The following is a 19,191-nucleotide window of genomic DNA, read 5'->3' as shown; positions in this document are numbered from 1 at the left end:
AACAATGTATATATATATTTACATACCATTTCAGACAAATGGCTGTCCAGTATCATCATCATCATCATCATCATCATCATCATCATCATCATCATCAAGTTGGAAGGGACCTTGGAGGTCATCTAGTCCAACCCTCTGCTCAGGCAGGAAACCCTACATCATTTTAGACAAATGGCTGTCCAGTATCATCATCATCATCATCATCATCATCATCATCATCATCATCATTATCATCATAAAGGTGGAAGGGACCTTGGAGGTCATCTAGTCCAACTCCCTGCTCAGACAGGAAACCCTACACCATTTCGGACAAAGGGCTGTCCAGTCTCTTCTTAAAAACTTCCAGTGTTGGAGCATCCACCGTTTCTGGAGGCAGGTTGTTCCACTGGTTAATTGTTCTCACTGTCAGGAAGTTTCTCCTTAGTTCAAAGTTGCTTCTCTCCTTGCTGAGTTTCCATCCGTTGCTTCTTGTCCTGCCTTCAGGCGCTTTGGAGAATAGCTTGACTGCCTCTTCTTTATGGCAGCCCCTGAGATACTGGAAGGCTGCTATCCTGTCCCCCCTCGTCTTCTCTTCATTAAAATAGACATACCCAATTCCAGCAGCCGTTCCTTATATGTTTTAGCCTCCAGTCCCCTGATCATCTTTGTTGCTCTTCTCTGCACTCTTTCTAGAGTCTCAGCATCTTTTTGACATCGCGGGGACCAAAACTGGATGCCGGATTCCAAGGCTGGCCTTACCAAGGCCTTGTAAAGTGGTAGTAACCCTTCACCTGATCTTGATTCTATCCCTCTGTTGACGCAGCCCAGCACTGGGTTGGCCTTTTTGGCAGCTGCAGCCCACGGCTGGCTCCTATTTAAGGGATTGTCCAATAGGACTCCAAGGTCCCTCTCCCAGTTGCAACTATTGAGCAAGGAACCCCCTATACCAGACAGGTCAAACACAAGGCATCCGGGGGCCGGATGCAGCCCGTGAAGTGGTTTCATGTGGCCCGCAAAGCCATCCAGGAAACAAGTGAGGGACCACCCCCTGCCGCGTCGGCCCCGCCCCCTGGGTGCGCGCTGGGCAGGGGTCACCCTTTGCGAGGGATGAAGAAATGGACCGTGCCTTGGTGCTTGCCCCGGTCCCCCCACCCTCTTCTGCCAGAGACCCTCAGATCTGTCCCACTCCTGCCCAGGTCCCCACAGTTACCCTTGACGCGAACGATGTGGAGCTGGCCCCGCCCACCCAGTAGGCCCCGCCCACTCCATGCACACCCACCCAGTAGGCCGCACCCACCCGTGCCCCCCCAAGGGCAACCGCAATGCTTGTGCGGCCCTCCATGAAATTGAGTTTGACACACACCCCTCCACCTTACACTATACCTGTGCATTTGGTTTTTCTTGCCGAAATGTAGAACCTAAATGTAGAATGGCTGGTCATTGGAGCAGGGGGGTTGGGCTGGATGACCTCCAGGGTCCCTTCCCAACTCTCTTCTCTTCCCAGCTCCCTCTTCACCCCACCCACCCCTCCTCCAAAGTCAAACAAACCACACACAGCCTCTTTCCTGAGCAAGGAGGAGATTTAATTGGAGCTTTGGTTGAAACAGAAGTGCCCTCCCAACTGAGTCCATGTCGGCCCATGGAAGGCAGGAAGGAAGGAAGGAAGGAAGGAAGGGAAGGAAAGAAGGAAGGAAGGAAGGAAGGAAGGAAGGAAGGAAGGAAGGAAGGAAGGAAGGAAGGAAGGAAGGAAAGATGGAAGGAAGGAAGGAAGGAAGGAAGGAAGGAAGGAAGGAAGGAAGGAAGGAAGGAAGGAAGGAAAGATGGAAGGAAGGAAGGAAGGAAGGAAGGAAGGAAGGAAGGAAGGAAGGAAGGAAGGAAGGAAGGAAGGAAGATGCCAGGCAGCCGTTCCGAAAGCAGAGATTCCGCTCAGGAAAACGGGAAAAGGTGAGAAAAAACCTCAAGGCTCTCCTTGCCTTGATGCTCTTCGGCACCAGCCGGAGCGAACGGGAGACGTTGTCAAGATTCTGCGACTTATCATCCGTAATGTTTCTCGTCTCGGCGGTTTCCTGGTCTGGTCGACCTCAACGGACTGACCGATGGGGAAGCCCCAAAGAGTCTGTGCTTCTAAACGGGCTAGTTGATGTCGGGAGGGGGCAGGATCTTCCCACTGAAGAAAGTCATTTGAGGGGAGAAGCGGGAGTCAAGCTATCTTCCAAGGCCGGACAAGAAGCAATGGGTGGAAACTCATCTCCTGACAGTCAGAATCATTAACCAGTGGAACCACCCGCCTCCAGAAGCGGTAAGTGCTCCAACACTGGCAGTTTTGAAGAAGAGACTGGATAGCCATTTGTCTGAAATGGTAAAGGGTCTCCTGCCTCAGCAGAGGGTTGGACTAGATGACCTCCAAGGTCCCTTCCAACTTTACTACTACTACTACTACTATTACTACTACTACTACTACTATTATTATTATTATTATTATTATTATTATTATTATTATTATTATTATGTTCCCATTTGGATGTTTCCCTAAAGCAGCGGTTCTCCACCTGTGGGTCGGGACCCCATTTGGGGTCGAACGACCATTTCACGGGGGTCGCCAAACAACACCGTCCGCCATTTTTTTCCCCCTTTTCCTTAGCCGTGCTACTCCCTTTGATTCTATTGGCTTTTGAAAGCCAATAGAAGAGACTCTCTTGAATAGAGTCTCATTCTATTAGCTTTCCAAAGCCAATAGGAATGGTCCAGGCTGTCTCTGCCCTGCTGAGCCCGCCAAAAGCCCCATTCGGCAAATGGTGCTGCACCAGTTGAGTAGTCCTCGACGTACGACCGGTTGAGTAGTTCTCGACTTACGACCGGTTGGGGGTCGCGGCATTAAAAAGGTTGAGAACCACTGGCCTAAAGATATTGTATGTTCTTGGGTGGGTTTAGGACATTGGGTGTTGCCCTTGCTGTCCTTTCATCATCATCATCATCATCATCATTTGTTGTGTTGGTGGTTTACTAGCCTGGTCTATTTCCAAGGACTGGGAGAAGGGAAGCCAGAAAGAGAGTGATTCTTCCTAAGGGTGCAGGCTAATAGAGAATTAGGCTGTGGGGCCAGTTGATACTGCGGGGGGGGGGGGGAGCAGGGTCTTCCAATTGAAGTCATTCGAGGGGAGAACCCTCGAAAGAATTGGCTCGGGATGACTCCGCCACGAATCTCTCGATTCGGCTTCTTTGGCGGTCTCCCGGCGAGGACTGGATTAGAACGGAGCAAAAGGGGGGAAATGCAGGGTTGTGGCCTTTGGCAGAGTTGCCCCCTTGGAGCAGAGGATCCAGTAGAAAGGCTTCTGAGGGGGGGGTGTCCATTAATTAGATGATACGACACATGGGGGAGCCACTTCTCTCCCCGTAATAAAGAGCGTCTCCGTTCTCAAACACGACCCGGTCAATCGTCTTCATTAGTTCATCCACCTGAGCCTCCCGTTCGTCTCCTTCGGCCATGTTGCTGAAGGCCAGGTAGCGGTTCTCCCAGCCGGCCAGGAATTCCTTTTGATCCGGTTGATTTTCAGCCGGTTCGCCTTCCCGCTGATCTTTGTGGGTGAACAGGAGGATCACATAATCCCTGCCTTTCTCTCGGAAGATCTCGTGGATCAGCCGTTCCACGTCCTTCCCCTCCTGGGAGACACGGTCGGGGCGCATGACCCAGAGAATAACGTGGGGACCCGGGCCGCATAACTTCAGACACTCGCTCATGTCGGCAGCGTTTGGATGCCCGGTGTCCGGGAAGCCAGGCGTATCGACCACCACAATCCTCCTGCCGTTCCACTGCATCTCCTCCTTTTGGCAACGTTTTGTAGCTGACTGAGGTGACATCCCAAAGTCTTTCCTTCCCAGGATGGTGTTCCCCGTCGCACTTTTCCCACTTCCGGTCTTGCCCACGAGGACGATCCGCCGTTCGGGCCCTACAACCCAAAAGGGGAGAAGAGACACAAAGTCAGCGTACGGGCCATCGTAGCCGGTCTGTTATGGCTGACTCGCTACGCAGCTTCGTTTGCATCCGGACAACGGTAACGGGACCGGGGGGGGGGAGGGAAGGCACCGGAACGTGAGAGAGGGACAAGAGGAACGCAAGTGAGCCTGACTTAAAGTCTGAGACGGACCCAATGCGACCAGGTCGTTCAGCGGGGAAAGTCTGAGGCGGTCGGATCGTTCCCGAAAGAAAGTGAATGCCAAGGATCGGGGGACCACGGACAGTGGGAGGACCGTGAAAGAAGGAGGAAAAACTCTCGGATGCTGTTTGTGCGCAAAATCGTTCGAACCGGCTTCTCTCCTTCTGTAACCACATGGAACCTTCAGTAAAGTTATACTCTTGGTAAAAAAATAAGTGTCCTAGGACAGTGATGGCGAACCTTTTAGAGAGCGAGTGCCCAAAACCTGGGCCTGCCCCACCTCCCACTATGCCCCCACCCACCCTGCTCCATCCCTGCACCCCACGTCCGGCCACAGGGCCACCCACCGCCTCCACGGCCTGCCGCAGATCAGCCAGGCGGCCCAACAGCGCCATGGCAGTCCCCCTCCGCCTGCACCCTGCAGCATCAACTGCGCGTAACAGGGTGTGATGGCAGAGTCTTGTTCCCGCTGCCCAGCTGCCATGTCTGCACGGACCGCGCTCGGGGGTGACTCTCCTCCAGGGGGGGCTGCTAGTGAGGAGAGGGGGACAGCAGGGTCTGGAGCAACGGCACGGGTGCCCACAGAGAGGGCTCTGAGTGCCGCCTCTGGCACGCGTGCCATAGGTTCGCCACCACTGTCCTAGGAGTTTCGTTTGCTGTCTAAACGAGAGGGAGGGTTGACTTCCTCCGCCATCCGCCCAGGACAGCCCTCCACCCAGGACAGCGAGTCCCACCCAATCCCACCCACCCCCCCCAAGGGTTACAGACTTTACCTTGGATGCGTTTAGCCGTTTCCGGACGGTTGGCACAGGATGAATCTGGGGGTTTCTGGATGAAAAGCGAAACAGAATCAGCCAACGGAGAGACTGCCCTCGCTCGGACGTTGCCGGGAACTCGCCTCCCCCCCCCAAGAAGACACAGGCAGGAATTGGGGGGGGAGGGGGTGAAAAGAGGGTGACCCCCCCCCTCCTTCGCCCCTGCTGTTGAGGCAAAGTCATCCTGATCCTGAACCATCCGGAGCAGGGCTTTTCAATCTTTTCACCCCTTGTGCCGCGTTTAAGGTATGGCAACATCCAAGTACCACCCGTTGTCTAGCAAGGGGTTCAAAACTTGATGACCCCCCCCAAAAAAAAGGAAAAAAGCAATAAAGTCCAGGTAGTCCTCGACTTACAACCGTTCGCTTCGTGACTGTTCGAAGTTACAATGGCACTGGAAAAAGTGCCCCCCCAAGCCACAGACGAGCAAGACATCTGCCTGCCCGCCCGGTGGTGCTCTTCCTCCTGTCCGAGGTTTTCGTTGTGAGCATTTTTGTTGAGGATTGGCAGTGGGGGTGGGATGGAGGGGGTGTTTGGTTTTTATTCCGCCCCCCCCCCCGTCTGCTGGGTGGTGGCAGCAGGTTTTGGTCCCTTCTCATGACCCTGGGACACTGTGACCGTCATAAATATGAATCAGTGGCCAAGCATCTGAATGTAAATCACAAGACCCTGGAGAGACTGCAACATTCCAGCTGATTGGCGCTTCTTCTGGGCTCAGCACAAGCACCAGGATCGGTGCTGCTTTCCAGCTGGATCCTGGCGCTTCCGCTGAGCCCTGACAGCCCCGAAGAAGCGCCGATCAGCCGGAAAGCGGCACCGATCCTGGCGCTTCCGCTGAGCCCTGACAGCCCTGCAGTTCCAGCCGTCTCTCGCTCAGGCTTGTGCGGTGCTGCCACCGGTTCAGCTCATTCCCCTCCCCTGCTACCAATTTCCTAGGATTGCTGCATACCACCTGCCAGGTGCCCATGGACCACAGGTGGTACCCGTACCACCGGTTGAAAAGCCCTGATCTGGAGGACGTAGGAGACTGCCCTGGGGGGGGGACTGTTCACACCCCTTCCTGGAACCCCTTTTCCAGGCATGTTCCCCTCTCCGACATCTGTACACTAGAACAGGGCTGTCAAACTCGCCACGTCACACGACGTGTCGCGACGTATCGCGACTTTTTTTTTTTTTTGCCGTTGCCGGCAATGGGGTGGGCACGGTTTCGCTATGATGCATCCGGCCCACGGGCCGGCAGTTTGACACCCCTGTCCTAGAATGCCTCCCCCACAACAACAGAGGTGATTCTGTGCCACATGTGTAGTTACGCCTCCCTCCCTTTCTCTCGCCCTCCCTCCTCTGCCTTCCTTTGCTAACAAGGAAGACGATTCAACTGTCCGGTCCCCACTGTTAGGATCTCGGCTACTAATCTCCACCCGTTAGCCTCCCTGCTCTCCCCCCCACATTGCCTTTCCTAATATGAGGATCTCAGCTGTACCACCCACCCATTGGTGTCACCCAGAGAGGGATCCTTTGCTCTCGTGTAAACGGAGCAGCTCCGCCAGGTGCCCAGAAAGTGCGCTCTGCCCTGGCCCAGGTCCACGCTGCCATTTGATTCTGCTCTGTGGCACGCTGGTCCCGTACCTTGGGCACCTCAGGTAGCTGGATGACGTAGTGTTTCCCCTCGTTCTTCGAAACGACACTTTGCACCATCTTCATCAGCTCCGAGACTTGCGCCTGCCGCTCGTCTCCCACGGCCTTGTTGTTGAAGCCGCAGTAGCGGTTCCCGCACTTCTCGATCAGCTCCTGCAGTGCCTTGTTGTCGGACTGCGCGACGTACTCCTGCAGGGGAGCCCCTCCCAAATCCTCCAGGCAGGTGAAGAGGACGATCGTGTGCCGGGCGGACCCATCCCCAAAGATTTCCCAGACACGCTTCGCCGCTGCCACATCTTCCGCCGTGAAGCGCCCCACCTGGGTCACCAAAATGAAGGCATGGAGACCCGACTGGCACAGCTCAAGGCAAGTTTTCTTCTCCGGTTCCAGTGACGGATCCATCTCTTTGGCATCGAAAAGGGCTGGCGTGTCAATCACGGACACCTGCCTGCCTTCCCAGCTTCCCTGCTCCTTTTGGCACTTCAGGGTGGTGGCGGTGGCTGACAAGATGGACTCAAACTTCCTCTCGCCGAGGATGGTGTTGCCCGTGGCGCTCTTCCCGCCTCCGGACTTTCCGACCAGGATCAGCCGGAGTTCGGCGTCCACTTCTGTGAGTTTGGAAGACAATCGTTATAAAAAGGAATCGAGATATTCCTCGCAACATGTCGGGGCGTCACTGAGCAGGCTGGAAAGGGGGACAACTTTGGAAGAGAGTCACCCCTGCCCTGCAGGGGTTCAGGGATGTTTTTATATCAATCTCCCAGAGTTGCTACAATGGGCTGCTCAGCCGTGCAGATTCCCACAAGCCGCGAACCCCACTTTAGCAGATGTCCGAATACAGCCACTGTGTCCCGCCCCCACGAGCAAAGCCGGAGCCAAGCAAATTGAGACTGAGCTGTGAGGAGGAACAGGGCTGCTGGTGCATGCTGCGTGACGATGGCCCCGGGCCAGGGTACGGGCGTAATATTGGAAGGGACCTCGGAGGTCTTCTAGTCCGACCCCCTGCTCAACAGCCTCTACTGCGCCACCATGATCGCTGGGTGGCACAGTGGGTAGAATGCAGCATTGCAGGCAAACTCTGCCCACCGCCAGGAGTTCGATGCTGACTGGCGCAAGGTTGACTCGGCTCTTCCGTCCTTCCGTGGTCGCTAAAATGTTGGGGGGCCAATAAGGAGACTCTGTAAACCGCTTAGAGCGGGCTCTGAAGTACTGTGAAGCGATATATAAGTGCTATTGCTACTGCTAAGGGAGGTGGGATGTAGGAGCCTAGTGGTGTGTGAGGATCCGATTGAAGCCAGAGGGAAACATTTAGGGCAGCAGTTCTCAACCTGTGGGTCGGGACCCCATTTGGGGTCAAACGACCATTTCACGGGGGTCGCCAAACAACGCAGTCCGCCATTTTTTCCCCCCTTTTCCTTAGCTGTGCTACTCCCTTTTATTCTATTGGCTTTCCAAAGCCAATAGGAATTGTCCAGGCTGTCTCTGCCCTGCTGAGCCCGCCAAAAGTCCCATTCTGCAAACGGTGCTGCACCAGTTGAGTAGTCCTCCACTTACGACCGGTTGGGGGTCGCGGCATTAAAAAGGTTGAGAACCACTGATTTAGGGGGACCTGGTGTGGAAGGAGAAAGACCAGCGGGAACGTGTTGGGCCACGCAAATAAGTTCAGGGCTGCTGGTGCATGCTGCGTGATGATGGTATGGGCGTAAGACCGCTGGATGACTACGCCAAACACCATCCAACTGGGTTGGATATGCTGATCGAAGTTTACCAGCTGCAACCAGGACTGGCAAATCTGTCCCTAAGTGCTACGGCCACCAAGTGAAAAACCACGTGACCAGGCCGGACTTATGACTTCACTTTCTGTTCCATTGTGAAGGGAATTATCAGGGTCGTTCACTGAGACACCGCACGACACCAGATCTGCATCGCGAAAGCGGCGTCATCCGTCGATTCTACTTTGGGGAACCCAGTTGGAAAACTTGCAAAGGGCGATCATGTCACCACGGGAGGCCACAATGGTTGTGCTGGTTGGGAAGTGCCTGAAGGATCATCGCACGACTGTGCGATGCTGTGATGGCCATAAATGTGAGCACTGGTCAAAAGGTTATTTGTGTCTTTTTCCCAACTGTTTTTAATTTTGATCACTAAACGAGGCAGTCAGTCAGTGAGGACTATGTGCATGTTTTCAAGACCTGATCGCCATTTCTGTTTCTGCCCTTTTCATGTGAGGGTCTCAATGCAGAGGAGGACCCTCCATGTGCAGGTCTGGGGAGGGCTGCTTGGTCCTGTGTTTGCCTACATTTTTGTATACCTATATTTTATATTTATACTCAGAGCAGACAAGACAGTCAGGAACATCCTGAGGTAGAATAAGAATAATTAGAAATAATAGAAATAAAAATACAAATAAGAACAGGAACAGGAACAGGAGTGGAATAGAATAGAATAGAATAGAATAGAATAGAATAGAATAGAATAGAATAGAATAGAAGCTGGAAGGGACCTTGGAGGTCTTCTAGTCCAGCCCCCTGCTCAAGCAGGAGAACCTATACCATCTCAGACAGGTGACTGTCCAGCCTCTTTAAAAGCCTCCAGTGACCGAGCACCCACAACTTCTTGTGGCAAGCAGTTCCACTGGTTAATTGTCCTCACTGTCAGGAAGTTTCTCCTTAATTCCAGGTTGCTTCTCTCTCTGATCAGTTTCCAACCATTCTTTCTCATCCTTCCCTCTGGTGCTTTGGAGAATAGTTTGACCCCCCTCTTCTTTGTGGCAACCCCCCACATAGTGGAATACTGCTATCATGTCTCTCCTATTTCTTCTTTTCTTTAGACGAGTCAAACCCAAGTCCTGCAGCCGTTCTTGAAACAGGATATAGGAGACACAGAAGAAAAAAGGCGGGGAAAAGGGAAACACCCCCTTTATAGTTAAGGCAACCAATCATAGCGCAGATCATCTCAGGCACAAGCAGACAAGACAGTGAGGAACACAGGAACATCCTGAGGTAAAAATTAAAGGGTATACAGAACACACAGAAGAAAAAGGCGGAAAAAAGGGAAACGTCCCCTTTATACTTAAGGCAACCAATCATAGCGCACATTGGCTCAGGCATGAGCAGACAAGACAGTCAGGAACACAGGAACATTCTGAGGTAAAAATTAAAGGGTATATAGAACACACAGAAGAAAAAGGCGGGAAAAAGGGAAACATCCCCTTTATACTTAAGGCAACCAATCATAGTGCAGATTGGCTCAGGCACCAGCAGAAAAGACAAACAGGAACATCCTGAGGTAAAAATTAAAGGGTATACAGAACACAGAAGAAAAAGGCGGGAAAAAGGGAAACGTCCCCTTTATACTTAAGGCAACCAATCATAGCACAGATTGGCTCAGGCACAAGCGGACAAGACAGTCAGGAACACAGGAACATCCTGAGGTAAAAATTAAAGGGTATACAGAACACACAGAAGAAAAAGGCGGGAAAAAGGGAAACATCCCCTTTATACTTAAGGCAACCAATCATAGTGCAGATTGGCTCAGGCATGAGCAGAAAAGACAAACAGGAACATCCTGAGGTAAGATTAAACAATATACAGAAAACACAGAAGAAAAAGGCGGGAAAAAGGGAAACGTCCCCTTTATACTTAAGGCAACCAATCATAGCGCAGATTGGCTCAGGCACGAGCAGAAAAGACAGTCAGGAACATCCTGAGGTAAAATTAAACAGTAAGGGCGGGAAAAAGGGAAATGCCCCCCCCCCATTAAGGCCACCAACCACAGTGTAGATCGCCTCATGCAGGACCCAGCACCCTCCAACCAATCAGTACAACTGGGTGTTCTGGCCCATGGTACACTTTACTGTTCCAGCCACTAAATTCAATAGCTTAGCAGGTCATCACAGAATACAGAATCACAGCGTTGGAAGGGACCTTGGAGGTCATCTAGTCCAGCCCCCTGCTTAAACAGGAGACCCTTGCAGAATGGCCGAGTTGGAAGGGACCTCGGAGGTCATCTAGTCCAACCCCCTGCCCAAGCTGGAGACCCTTGCAGAATGGCCAAGTTGGAAGGGACCTCAGAGGTCATCTAGTCCAACCCACTGCTCAAGCTGGAGACCCTTGCAGAATGACGCAGCTCTTCCATCCTTCTTAGGGGGCGGGGTCCTACACTGACTCTGCAAAACCGCTTAGAGAGGGATGTAAAAGCGCTGTGCGAAGCGGTATATAAGTCGAAGGGCTGTTGCACATGCTATGTGGGGTGGGATGTAGGCGCCTAGTGGTGTGTGAGGATCCGACTGACGCCAGAGGGAAACGTTTACGGGGACCTGGCGTGGAAGGAGAAAGACCAGCGGGAACTTGTTGGGGAAAGGAAATGCTTCTAGGGACCACGTGGCGGGATGGGTAGAATAGGTAGGGGGTACTGCAGTGTCCTCGAGGTCAGTCACAAGTGCAAATGACCACCGAGATGCTGCGGGGACTGTAATTTTAGGATCAGGTCATAAGTAACATTTTTGCGGGTGGGATCCACCATAATGTAAAACAGTTGTTAAGACAGGGGTCCACAGCATGCCGGCAACCGGGCCGCACAAATAAGCAAAGCACATGAAGCCAGCACACACACACACACACACACACACAGTCCACGGAAAAAACCCTCTCCACGGAACCTGGTTTCTGGTGCCCCAATGTTTGGGGGGTCCCCTGTGCTAAGAGACCCGTTCTACGTCAGGGAGATGAGAAGCATTACCTGGTCTGCCGGCTGCCGTAACGTCCATCGGCCCTTCTTCCCGTTCTCCCTCCGCAGGACAAAGAGGAGCATCAGTCACGGAATCTGAAACTGGAGAGAAGCCCTTTGTGTGTTTGTGTGTATATGTGTTTGTGTGTGTGTCTTACCCAGAGGAGGAGGACTGTGGGGTTTGTGGCGCTCTCTGAGCTTGATGGATTTCTTGCAAACGTTTCATGACCCAACTAGGGAACGTCATCAGTGCTAGAAGGGAGGGGGGTTGCAGAGAGGAGGAGGAGGAGGAGGAAGAGGAGAAGAGGAGGAGGAGGAGGAGGAGGAGGAGGAGGAGGAGGAGGAGGACGACTGTGGGGTCTGTGGCGCTCTCTGAGCTTGATGGATTTCTGGCAGACGTTTCCTGACCCAACTAGGGAACGTCATCGGGGCTAGTGAGGAGGAGTGCTGTTTGTGGCAGTTCCCCCCCCCCCAAATACCGGAACCCTGCTATCGTGTCCCCCCTCCAGTCCTTCTTTCCTCTAGACTGGCCAAACCCCAATTCCTGCCTCCGTTCTTCTGATGTTTCAGCCTCCAGCCCCCGGATCCTCTTTCTTGCTCTTCAGCCCCCACCCCTTGCAAACACCAGACGGGGCCTCCTCGCTTACCCAGCGTGGCCTCGCCATCCGTCGCCGCCTGGAAGAGTGGAAAGGAGACAAGGACGTCAGAAGTGGTTCTCGCCACCCGCAGGCCTCGGCGTATCCGATAGCTTGTCCCCTTGCTGAGAAACAGCAGCCTGGTCCCTCCACCCCATTCAAGGCACTGCCCCAAAGTTGCTCCGGAGCCCCCCCCCCGCTAAGGGGGAGGGGCTGAGATGAATACAGCAACACTATATTCCTTCCGGAGTTGGAAGGGACCTTGGAGGTCTTCTAGTCCAACCCCCCCTGCCCAGGCAGGAAACCCCCCCCCCACCATTCCAGACAGATGGCTTTTCCATCATCTCTTCAAGACCACCAGCGATGCAGCACCCACCACGTCTGAAAGCACAAAATTGTTGCGCTGATGGATTGCGAAGGTTCTCCACAATTCCCCCCCTGCTCTGAAGCAGGGGCCTTCAAACTGGGGCCTTTGATGACGGGGGGGGGGGACTTCAACTCCCAGAATTCCTCAGCCGGCGTGGCCGAGCTGAGGGATTCTGGGAGTTGTCCACACACCACCAAAGGGCCCAGTTTGAATACCCCTGTCTGAAAGCCTCCCGGCTGAGGAATCCTGGGAATTGAAGTCCACCCGTCATCAAAGGGCCCAGTTGGAAGACCCCTGGGTCTGGATCCAAGCCCGCAGTTTCATCAAAATGGCCGACTGAGGAATCCTGGGAGTTGAAGTCCTCAAATCACAACAGGGCCCAGTTGGAAGACCCCTGTCTTAAAGGATCCTGGCTGAGGAATTCTGGGAGTTGAAGTCCACCCGTCATCAAAGGGCCAAGTTGGAAGACTCCTGGTCTGGATCCAAGTCCACAGTTTCCTCAAAATGGCCCACTGAGGAATCCTGGGAGTTGAAGTCCTCAAGTCATAAAAGGGCCAAGTTGGAAGACTCCTGAGAGTCTGGATCCAAGCCCGCAGTTTCATCAAAATGGCCGACTGAGGAATCCTGGGAGTTGAAGTCCACCAGTCATCAAAGGGCCAAGTTGGAAGACTCCTGAGAGTCTGGATCCAAGCCCGCAGTTTCCTCAAAATGGCCGACTGAGGAATCCTGGGAGTTGAAGTCCTCAAGTCACAACAGGGCCCAGTTGGAAGACCCCTGTCTTAAAGCATCCTGGCTGAGGAATTCTGGGAGTTGAAGTCCACCAGTCACCAAAGGGCCCAGTTGGAAGACCCCCTGCTCTGAAGGGACCCGGGAAGCGAAGAAGGGGGGGGGAGAGGGGAAGCAAATGGGGCAGAAAAGGGGGACCCCCCTTTCCTTGGGGGGGTGTTGCATGCTTTAGCACTAGAGCCTCGCTTCACACACACCCTTATTATTACAAGTGGGGGACAGGGCTGGTCTGGAGCCTGATGGGGGGGGCTGGATGCTTTCCCCACACCTCAAATTCCGCCCTGCACCGAGCAGAGGGTCTCCCCTTTCCCAAAGACCCCCCACCCCCCTTCCAGGACCCTTTCCCAGACCTACCGGTGGCTGCGTCGACTCATCGCTCATTCCTGGCTGTTCTTGGGGGGCTTCCATCTGCCCCGGACTGTGGGGAAGGAAGGAGAGAGAGAGAGAAGATGGGGGAGACCCCCATTTTGAGGCGAGGGCTTGGGGGGGGTCTACTCTGGCCAAGGCCCCTTTGCGGGGGGGGGAAGAGAGAAAGAGGGGGATCCAACGGGAGGGCTCGCCCCCCCCCCCGCCTCGAGTGGAAAAGGTGAATACTAATACTAATAAAGTTGAAAGGGACCTTGGAGGTCATCAAGTCCGACCCCCTGCTCCCCGCCCACATGCGCGCACGCACACACACACACACACACACACACACACACACGTGAGATCTGTGTGGGGAGCAGGGGGGGCAGGCTGTGCCCCTCCCTCCGCTTTCAAGAGACCCCCATGCCCCCTCCCCCACCGGGACCCTCTGCATCACCCTGTAAGGGGGGGCACTTCCACCCCTCCCCCCACCCCCCCAGCCGGATTCTGCCACCGGGTCCGCAACGGGGGGGGGTCGCCAAATCCGGGCACGTCTCCTTTGCTCGGGGTGCCCCACACGGGACCCCCTATTTGGGGAGGGGGGCGCTCCCTTTCCCCCCTCCCCCGCCCGGGGAGACCAGAGGGAGGGGGGTCGGGGGGAGGCAAAAGCGGGGGGGGGGCTGGAGAATCACCCTCTGCACACACACACACACACATACACACACCGCGTCCAGCCTCTCCTGCCACGTCTACGAGAAGGAAAAAGGAAGGGAGACCAACCCCCCGACTTGCGCCCCTCTTGCGCGGATCCCGGGAGGCGTTTTGTGCCTCGGGATTCGGGGGAGATCCAGGGAGGGGCTCGCCCCTCCTCAACTGCGCTGCTGCGGAAGGACCCCCTGAGTCGCCTCCTCTCCCCCCCTTCCCACCTGCGCTTCTCCTTGGGCGGACCCCCCCTCTCCCCCTCCCCACCTAAGACCCCCTGGGGCCGCCCCCCTGCCCACCTGCGCTGCTGTGGAAGGACCCCCTGAGTCTCCTTCGCCCCCTCCCCATCTGCGCTGCGGAGGAAGACCCCCCCCGAGCCTCCTCTCGCCCCCTCCCCACCTGCGCCTCTCCCTGGGCGGACCCCCCCCTCTCCCCCTCCCCACCTAAGACCCCCTGGGGCTTCCTCCGCCCCCTTGCCCCCCTGCGCTGCTGCGGAAGGACCCCCAGCAGCCACTCCTGGCCCCCTCCCCACCTGCGCGTCTTCCCGGGCGGACCCCCGTCTCCCCTTCCTCCCCGAAGCCCCCCTGGGGCCTCCGCAGCCCCTTCCCCACCTGCACTGCTGAGGAAGCCCCCCCCCGGAACCTCCGCAGGCCCCCTCCCCACCTGCGCCTCTCTCTGGGCGGATTCCCCCTCTCCCCCTCCCCACCTAAGACCCCCTGGGGACTCCGCAGCCCCGCTCCCCACCCGCGCTGCCTTGGAAGGACCACCTGTCTCCTCCGCCCCCCTCCCCACCTCCGCTGCGGAGGAACACCCACCCCCCCCAGCGTCCTCTCGCCCCTGCCCACCTGCGCTGCTGTGGAAAGACCCCCGGGAGCCTCCGCAGGCCCCCTCCCCACCTGCGCCTCTCCCTGGGCGGATTCCCCCTCTCCCCCTCCCCACCTGGGGCCTCCGCAGCCCCCTCCCCACCTGCGCTGCTTTGGAAGGACCACCTGTCTCCTCCGCCCCCCCCTCCCCAACTGCGCTGCGGAGGAAGACCCTCCCCCGAGCCTCCTCTCGCCCCCTCCCCACCTGCGCCTCTCCCTGGGCGGACCCCCCCGTCCCCCTCCCCACCTAAAACCCCCTGGGGCCTCCGCAGCCCCCCCCCTGCCCCCCTGCGCTGCTGCGGAAGGACCCCCGTGAGCCTCCCCACCCACCCACCCACACCTGCGTCACTGCGGGGACACCTGCGCGCGATCGCCGCCTCGCTCTGGATCTCCCCGCGCCTTGCAGGATCAGCAGCTCCTGCGGCCGCGGAGCCGCCCCGCTGCCTTTTGCTCGGCCGGGGAAGGGCGGGCAGCGCCGGGGGGGAGGGAATGGCCTTGGCCCGGGCCCGCCCCTCTCGGGAGAAGTGGGATTCGAGCCCTGTTCGAGATGCGGGGCGGTCTGCTGCTCGGGCCGGGCCGGGGTGGGGTGGAGTGGGGGTGGGGGGGGTGGGACGAGATGATCTCCGCGGTCCCTCCCAACTCCGTCGAGCGGTCTAATTCTGTCACTGTCTCCTGCCGGAGCAGAGGGTGGGACTAGATGACCTCCGAGGACCCTCCCGCCTCTGTCCTTCTGTGATTCTGTAAGGGTCTCTTGTTTGAGCAGGGGGTTGGACTAGATGACCTCCGAGGTCCCTTCTGACTCTGTGATGCTGTAAGGATCTCCTACTCGAGCAGGGGGTTGGACTAGATGACCTCCGCGCTCCCTTCTGACTCTGTGATTCTGTAAGGGTCTCCTGCTCGAGCGGGGTGGGGGGGGGGTTGGACTAGATGACCTCTGAGGTCCCTTCCATCATTCTGTAATTTCTGTCAGGGCCTCCTGCTGGAGCAGAGGGTGGGACTAGATGATCTCCGTGCGCCCTTCCGCCTCTGTCCTTCTGTAAGGGGTCTCCTGCTCGAGCGGGGTTGGGGGGGGTTGGACTAGATGACCTCCGAGGTCCCTTCCGTCACTCTGTAATTTCTGTCAGGGCCTCCCGCTGGAGCAGAGGGTGGGACTAGATGACCTCCGCGCGCCCTTCCGCCTCTGTCCTTCTGTAAGGGGTCTCCTGCTCGAGCGGGGTGGGGGGGGTTGGACTAGATGATCTCCGAGGTCCCTTCCGTCACTCTGTAATTTCTGTCAGGCTCTCCTGCTGGAGCAGAGGGTGGGATTAGATGACCTCCAAGGCCCCTTCTGCCTCTGTCCTTCTGTCCTTCTGTAACGGGTCTGCTGCTGCAGCAGGGGGTTGGACTAGATGACCTCCGAGGCCCCTCCCACCTCTGTCCTGTGATTCTGTAAGGGGTCTGCTGCTGCAGCAGGGGGTTGGACTAGATGACCTCCGAGGTCCCTTCCGCCTCGGTGATGCTGTATGGATCCCCTACTCGAGCAGGGGGTTGGACTAGATGACCTCCGAGGTCCCTTCCCACTGTGTCATTCTGTAATGCTGTAAGCAGGGGGGTTGGGAGGAGAAGATCTCCACGGCCCCTTCCAGCTGTGACGTGTTCTTCGGTAGGGGTCTCCCGCTCGCGCGGGGGTGGGGGGTGGGGGTGGGACTGGATGACCTCCCGTTTCCCTTCCAGCTCTACCCGGATTCTAAAGCATTTGATACGGTAGATCCCCAACCGTTCGGAGAAGGCGAACCCAAGCCTTAGGAATCTGGAGATTCCAGCGTGGAATGTGTGAATCCGGGGTCCCAGGTAACCCCACCAGCCCTAGAAGAGGTCCTGGACCCCCCCACCCACCCTCCCCTCCCAGAAGGCTGGGAACGATGGACCTTCCTAAACAGGTGAGCACTTCCTGATATCCCAGGTACAAACAGGGCCATAAAATGCAGGCGCGCCTCGGACTTTGTCCCGGCTCAGCCAGGGACCGGGCGCGTCTCTCCACCTGTCACCTGTGCCTCGGTTTCCCTTCTGTAGCTTATCAAAGATGAAACCTGGCGATTGCTCCAAAGTGGATTGGCGTGTGGCCAGCAGGGGAGGGAGGGGGTGTCCTTGGTTCCTCCTGATCTTTGCCTCGCGTGAAGGCGGTGCAGAGCGCCTGGTTCCTGCTTTGTCGATTCAGAAGAGGCCCAACAGCCATTTGTCACAAATGGGATAGGTTCTCCTGCTTGAGCAGGGGGGGCTGGACTAGAAGACCTCCGAGGTCCCTTTCTATTCTATTCTATTCTATTCTATTCTATTCTACTCTATTCTATTCTACTCTACTCTACTCTATTCTATATTTCTATTCTAATTCTATTCCATATTCTAGTCTAGTCTATTCTGTATTTTTATTCTAATTCTATTCCATTCGATTCCGTTCTATATTCCATTCCATATTCTATTCTATTCTATTCTGTATTTTTATTCTAATTCCATTCTATATTCTATTCCATTCTATATTCTATTCCACATTCTAGTCTATATTTTTATTCTATTTTATTCCATTCTATTCTATATTCTATTCCATATTCTATTCTATTCTATTCTATTCTGTTCTGTATTTTTATTCTAATTCTATTCTATTCCATTCTATATCCTATTCCATATTCTATTCTAGTCTGTATTTTTATTCTAATTCTATTCTATTCCATTCCATTCTATATTCTATTCCATATTCTATTCTATTCCCATTCTATTCCATTCCATTCCACATTTTCTATTCTATTCTATTCTATTCTATTCTATTCTATTCTATTCTATTCTATTCTATTCTATTCTATTCTATTCTATTCTGTATTTTTATTCTAATTCTATTCTATTCCATTCTATTCTATATTCTATTCCATATTCTATTCTATTGTATTCTATTCTGTATTTTTATTCTAATTCTATTCTATTCCATTCCATTCTATATTCTATTCCATATTCTATTCTAGTCTGTATTTTTATTCTAATTCTATTCTATTCCATTACATTCTATATTGTATTCCATATTCTATTCTATTCTAGTCTGTATTTTTATTCTAATTCTATTCTATTCCATTCTATATCCTATTCCATATTCTATTCTATTCTAGTCTGTATTTTTATTCTAATTCTATTCCATTCCATTCCATTCTATATTGTATTCCATATTCTATTCTATTCTATTCTGTTCTGTTCTTTCTTAATCTTAATTCTATTCTATTCTAGCCTATATTCTATTCTATTCCATTCCATTCCATTCTATGTGTGGGACCGCCGTGGAATAAGCCTTGCTACCAAGCTTAAAGTTTACCAGGCAGCAGTGCTAACTACCCTGTTGTATGCTAGTGAGACCTGGACAGTGTACAGGAGGCACGGTAGGCAACTGAACTCCTTCCACGTGACTGTTTTTTCGTAGAATTCTGAGGATCCGGTGGCAGGATAAGATCCCAGACACAGATGTCCTCTCCAGAGCAGGCCTATCGCCAGTTTACACTCTGGGTTTTTTTTTTTTTTTCTGGTTTAAAAGGGGCCTCTTTATTTTTTTTTATTAAAAAAAATTATTTTCAATTTTACGTTGCATTCATAAAAAAATACTTCAGATAAAGAGTAAAATAAATTTATACACACCACTTTCGGTATTGCTCACCCGTCTCCCCCCAAACCGCATCCTCCCTCTGCCCTCTTCTCTCACTTCCCTCTTCCTCCCTCTTCTTCCTCACTCTCCCCCTCTCCTCCTCCTCCTCCTCCACCTTCCTACTTGCTTCTCCCCTTCCTCCTATCTTCTCCCTCCGGATGCGGTCCAGGGGAAATGCCGGAGCAATTCCTCTCTCCAAATTAAGACATCAATATTATATACAATAAAACTATTTCTACTTATCTGAGCTGTTTAACCTTCAACCCATCCTCCCCCCCCTTTCCCCCCCACTTCCCAGAGCCAAGTACAGGATTATACAAACTTATTACACATAATCTATTTAACTTTACTAATTATATAATACCCATTCCATTCTATATTCTATTCCATATTCTATTCTATTCTATTCTATTCTATTCTATTCTGTATTTTTATTCTAATTCTATTCTATTCCATTCTATATCCTATTCCATATTCTATTCTAGTCTGTATTTTTTTTCTAATTCTATCCTATTCCATTCCAT

At 53.9% G+C, this 19,191-nt stretch overlaps 1 protein-coding gene across 1 annotated transcript; it reads right to left on the bottom strand.

Moving 5' to 3' along the window:
- Positions 1-2,891: 2,891 nt before the first annotated feature.
- On the bottom strand, positions 2,892-15,501 carry LOC120309905 (GTPase IMAP family member 6-like). The gene is made up of 7 exons (XM_039347599.1): positions 15,350-15,501; positions 13,454-13,517; positions 11,959-11,986; positions 11,324-11,413; positions 6,575-7,191; positions 4,907-4,961; positions 2,892-3,926 (listed from the first exon to the last, which is right to left on the bottom strand). Exons 2-7 carry the CDS (start codon positions 13,505-13,507, stop codon positions 3,334-3,336), a joined length of 1,437 nt encoding a protein of 478 aa, XP_039203533.1. The 5' UTR covers positions 13,508-13,517; positions 15,350-15,501; the 3' UTR covers positions 2,892-3,333.
- Positions 15,502-19,191: the final 3,690 nt, after the last annotated feature.

Source organism: Crotalus tigris, unplaced genomic scaffold (assembly GCF_016545835.1).
Source record: "Crotalus tigris isolate CLP2741 ecotype Arizona unplaced genomic scaffold, ASM1654583v1 scf7180000018092.420879, whole genome shotgun sequence".
In the NCBI taxonomy this organism is placed as follows: domain Eukaryota; kingdom Metazoa; phylum Chordata; class Lepidosauria; order Squamata; family Viperidae; genus Crotalus; species Crotalus tigris.
The sequence above is the reverse complement of the archived record's forward strand: the minus strand, read 5'-3'. Positions and strand labels throughout refer to the sequence as shown.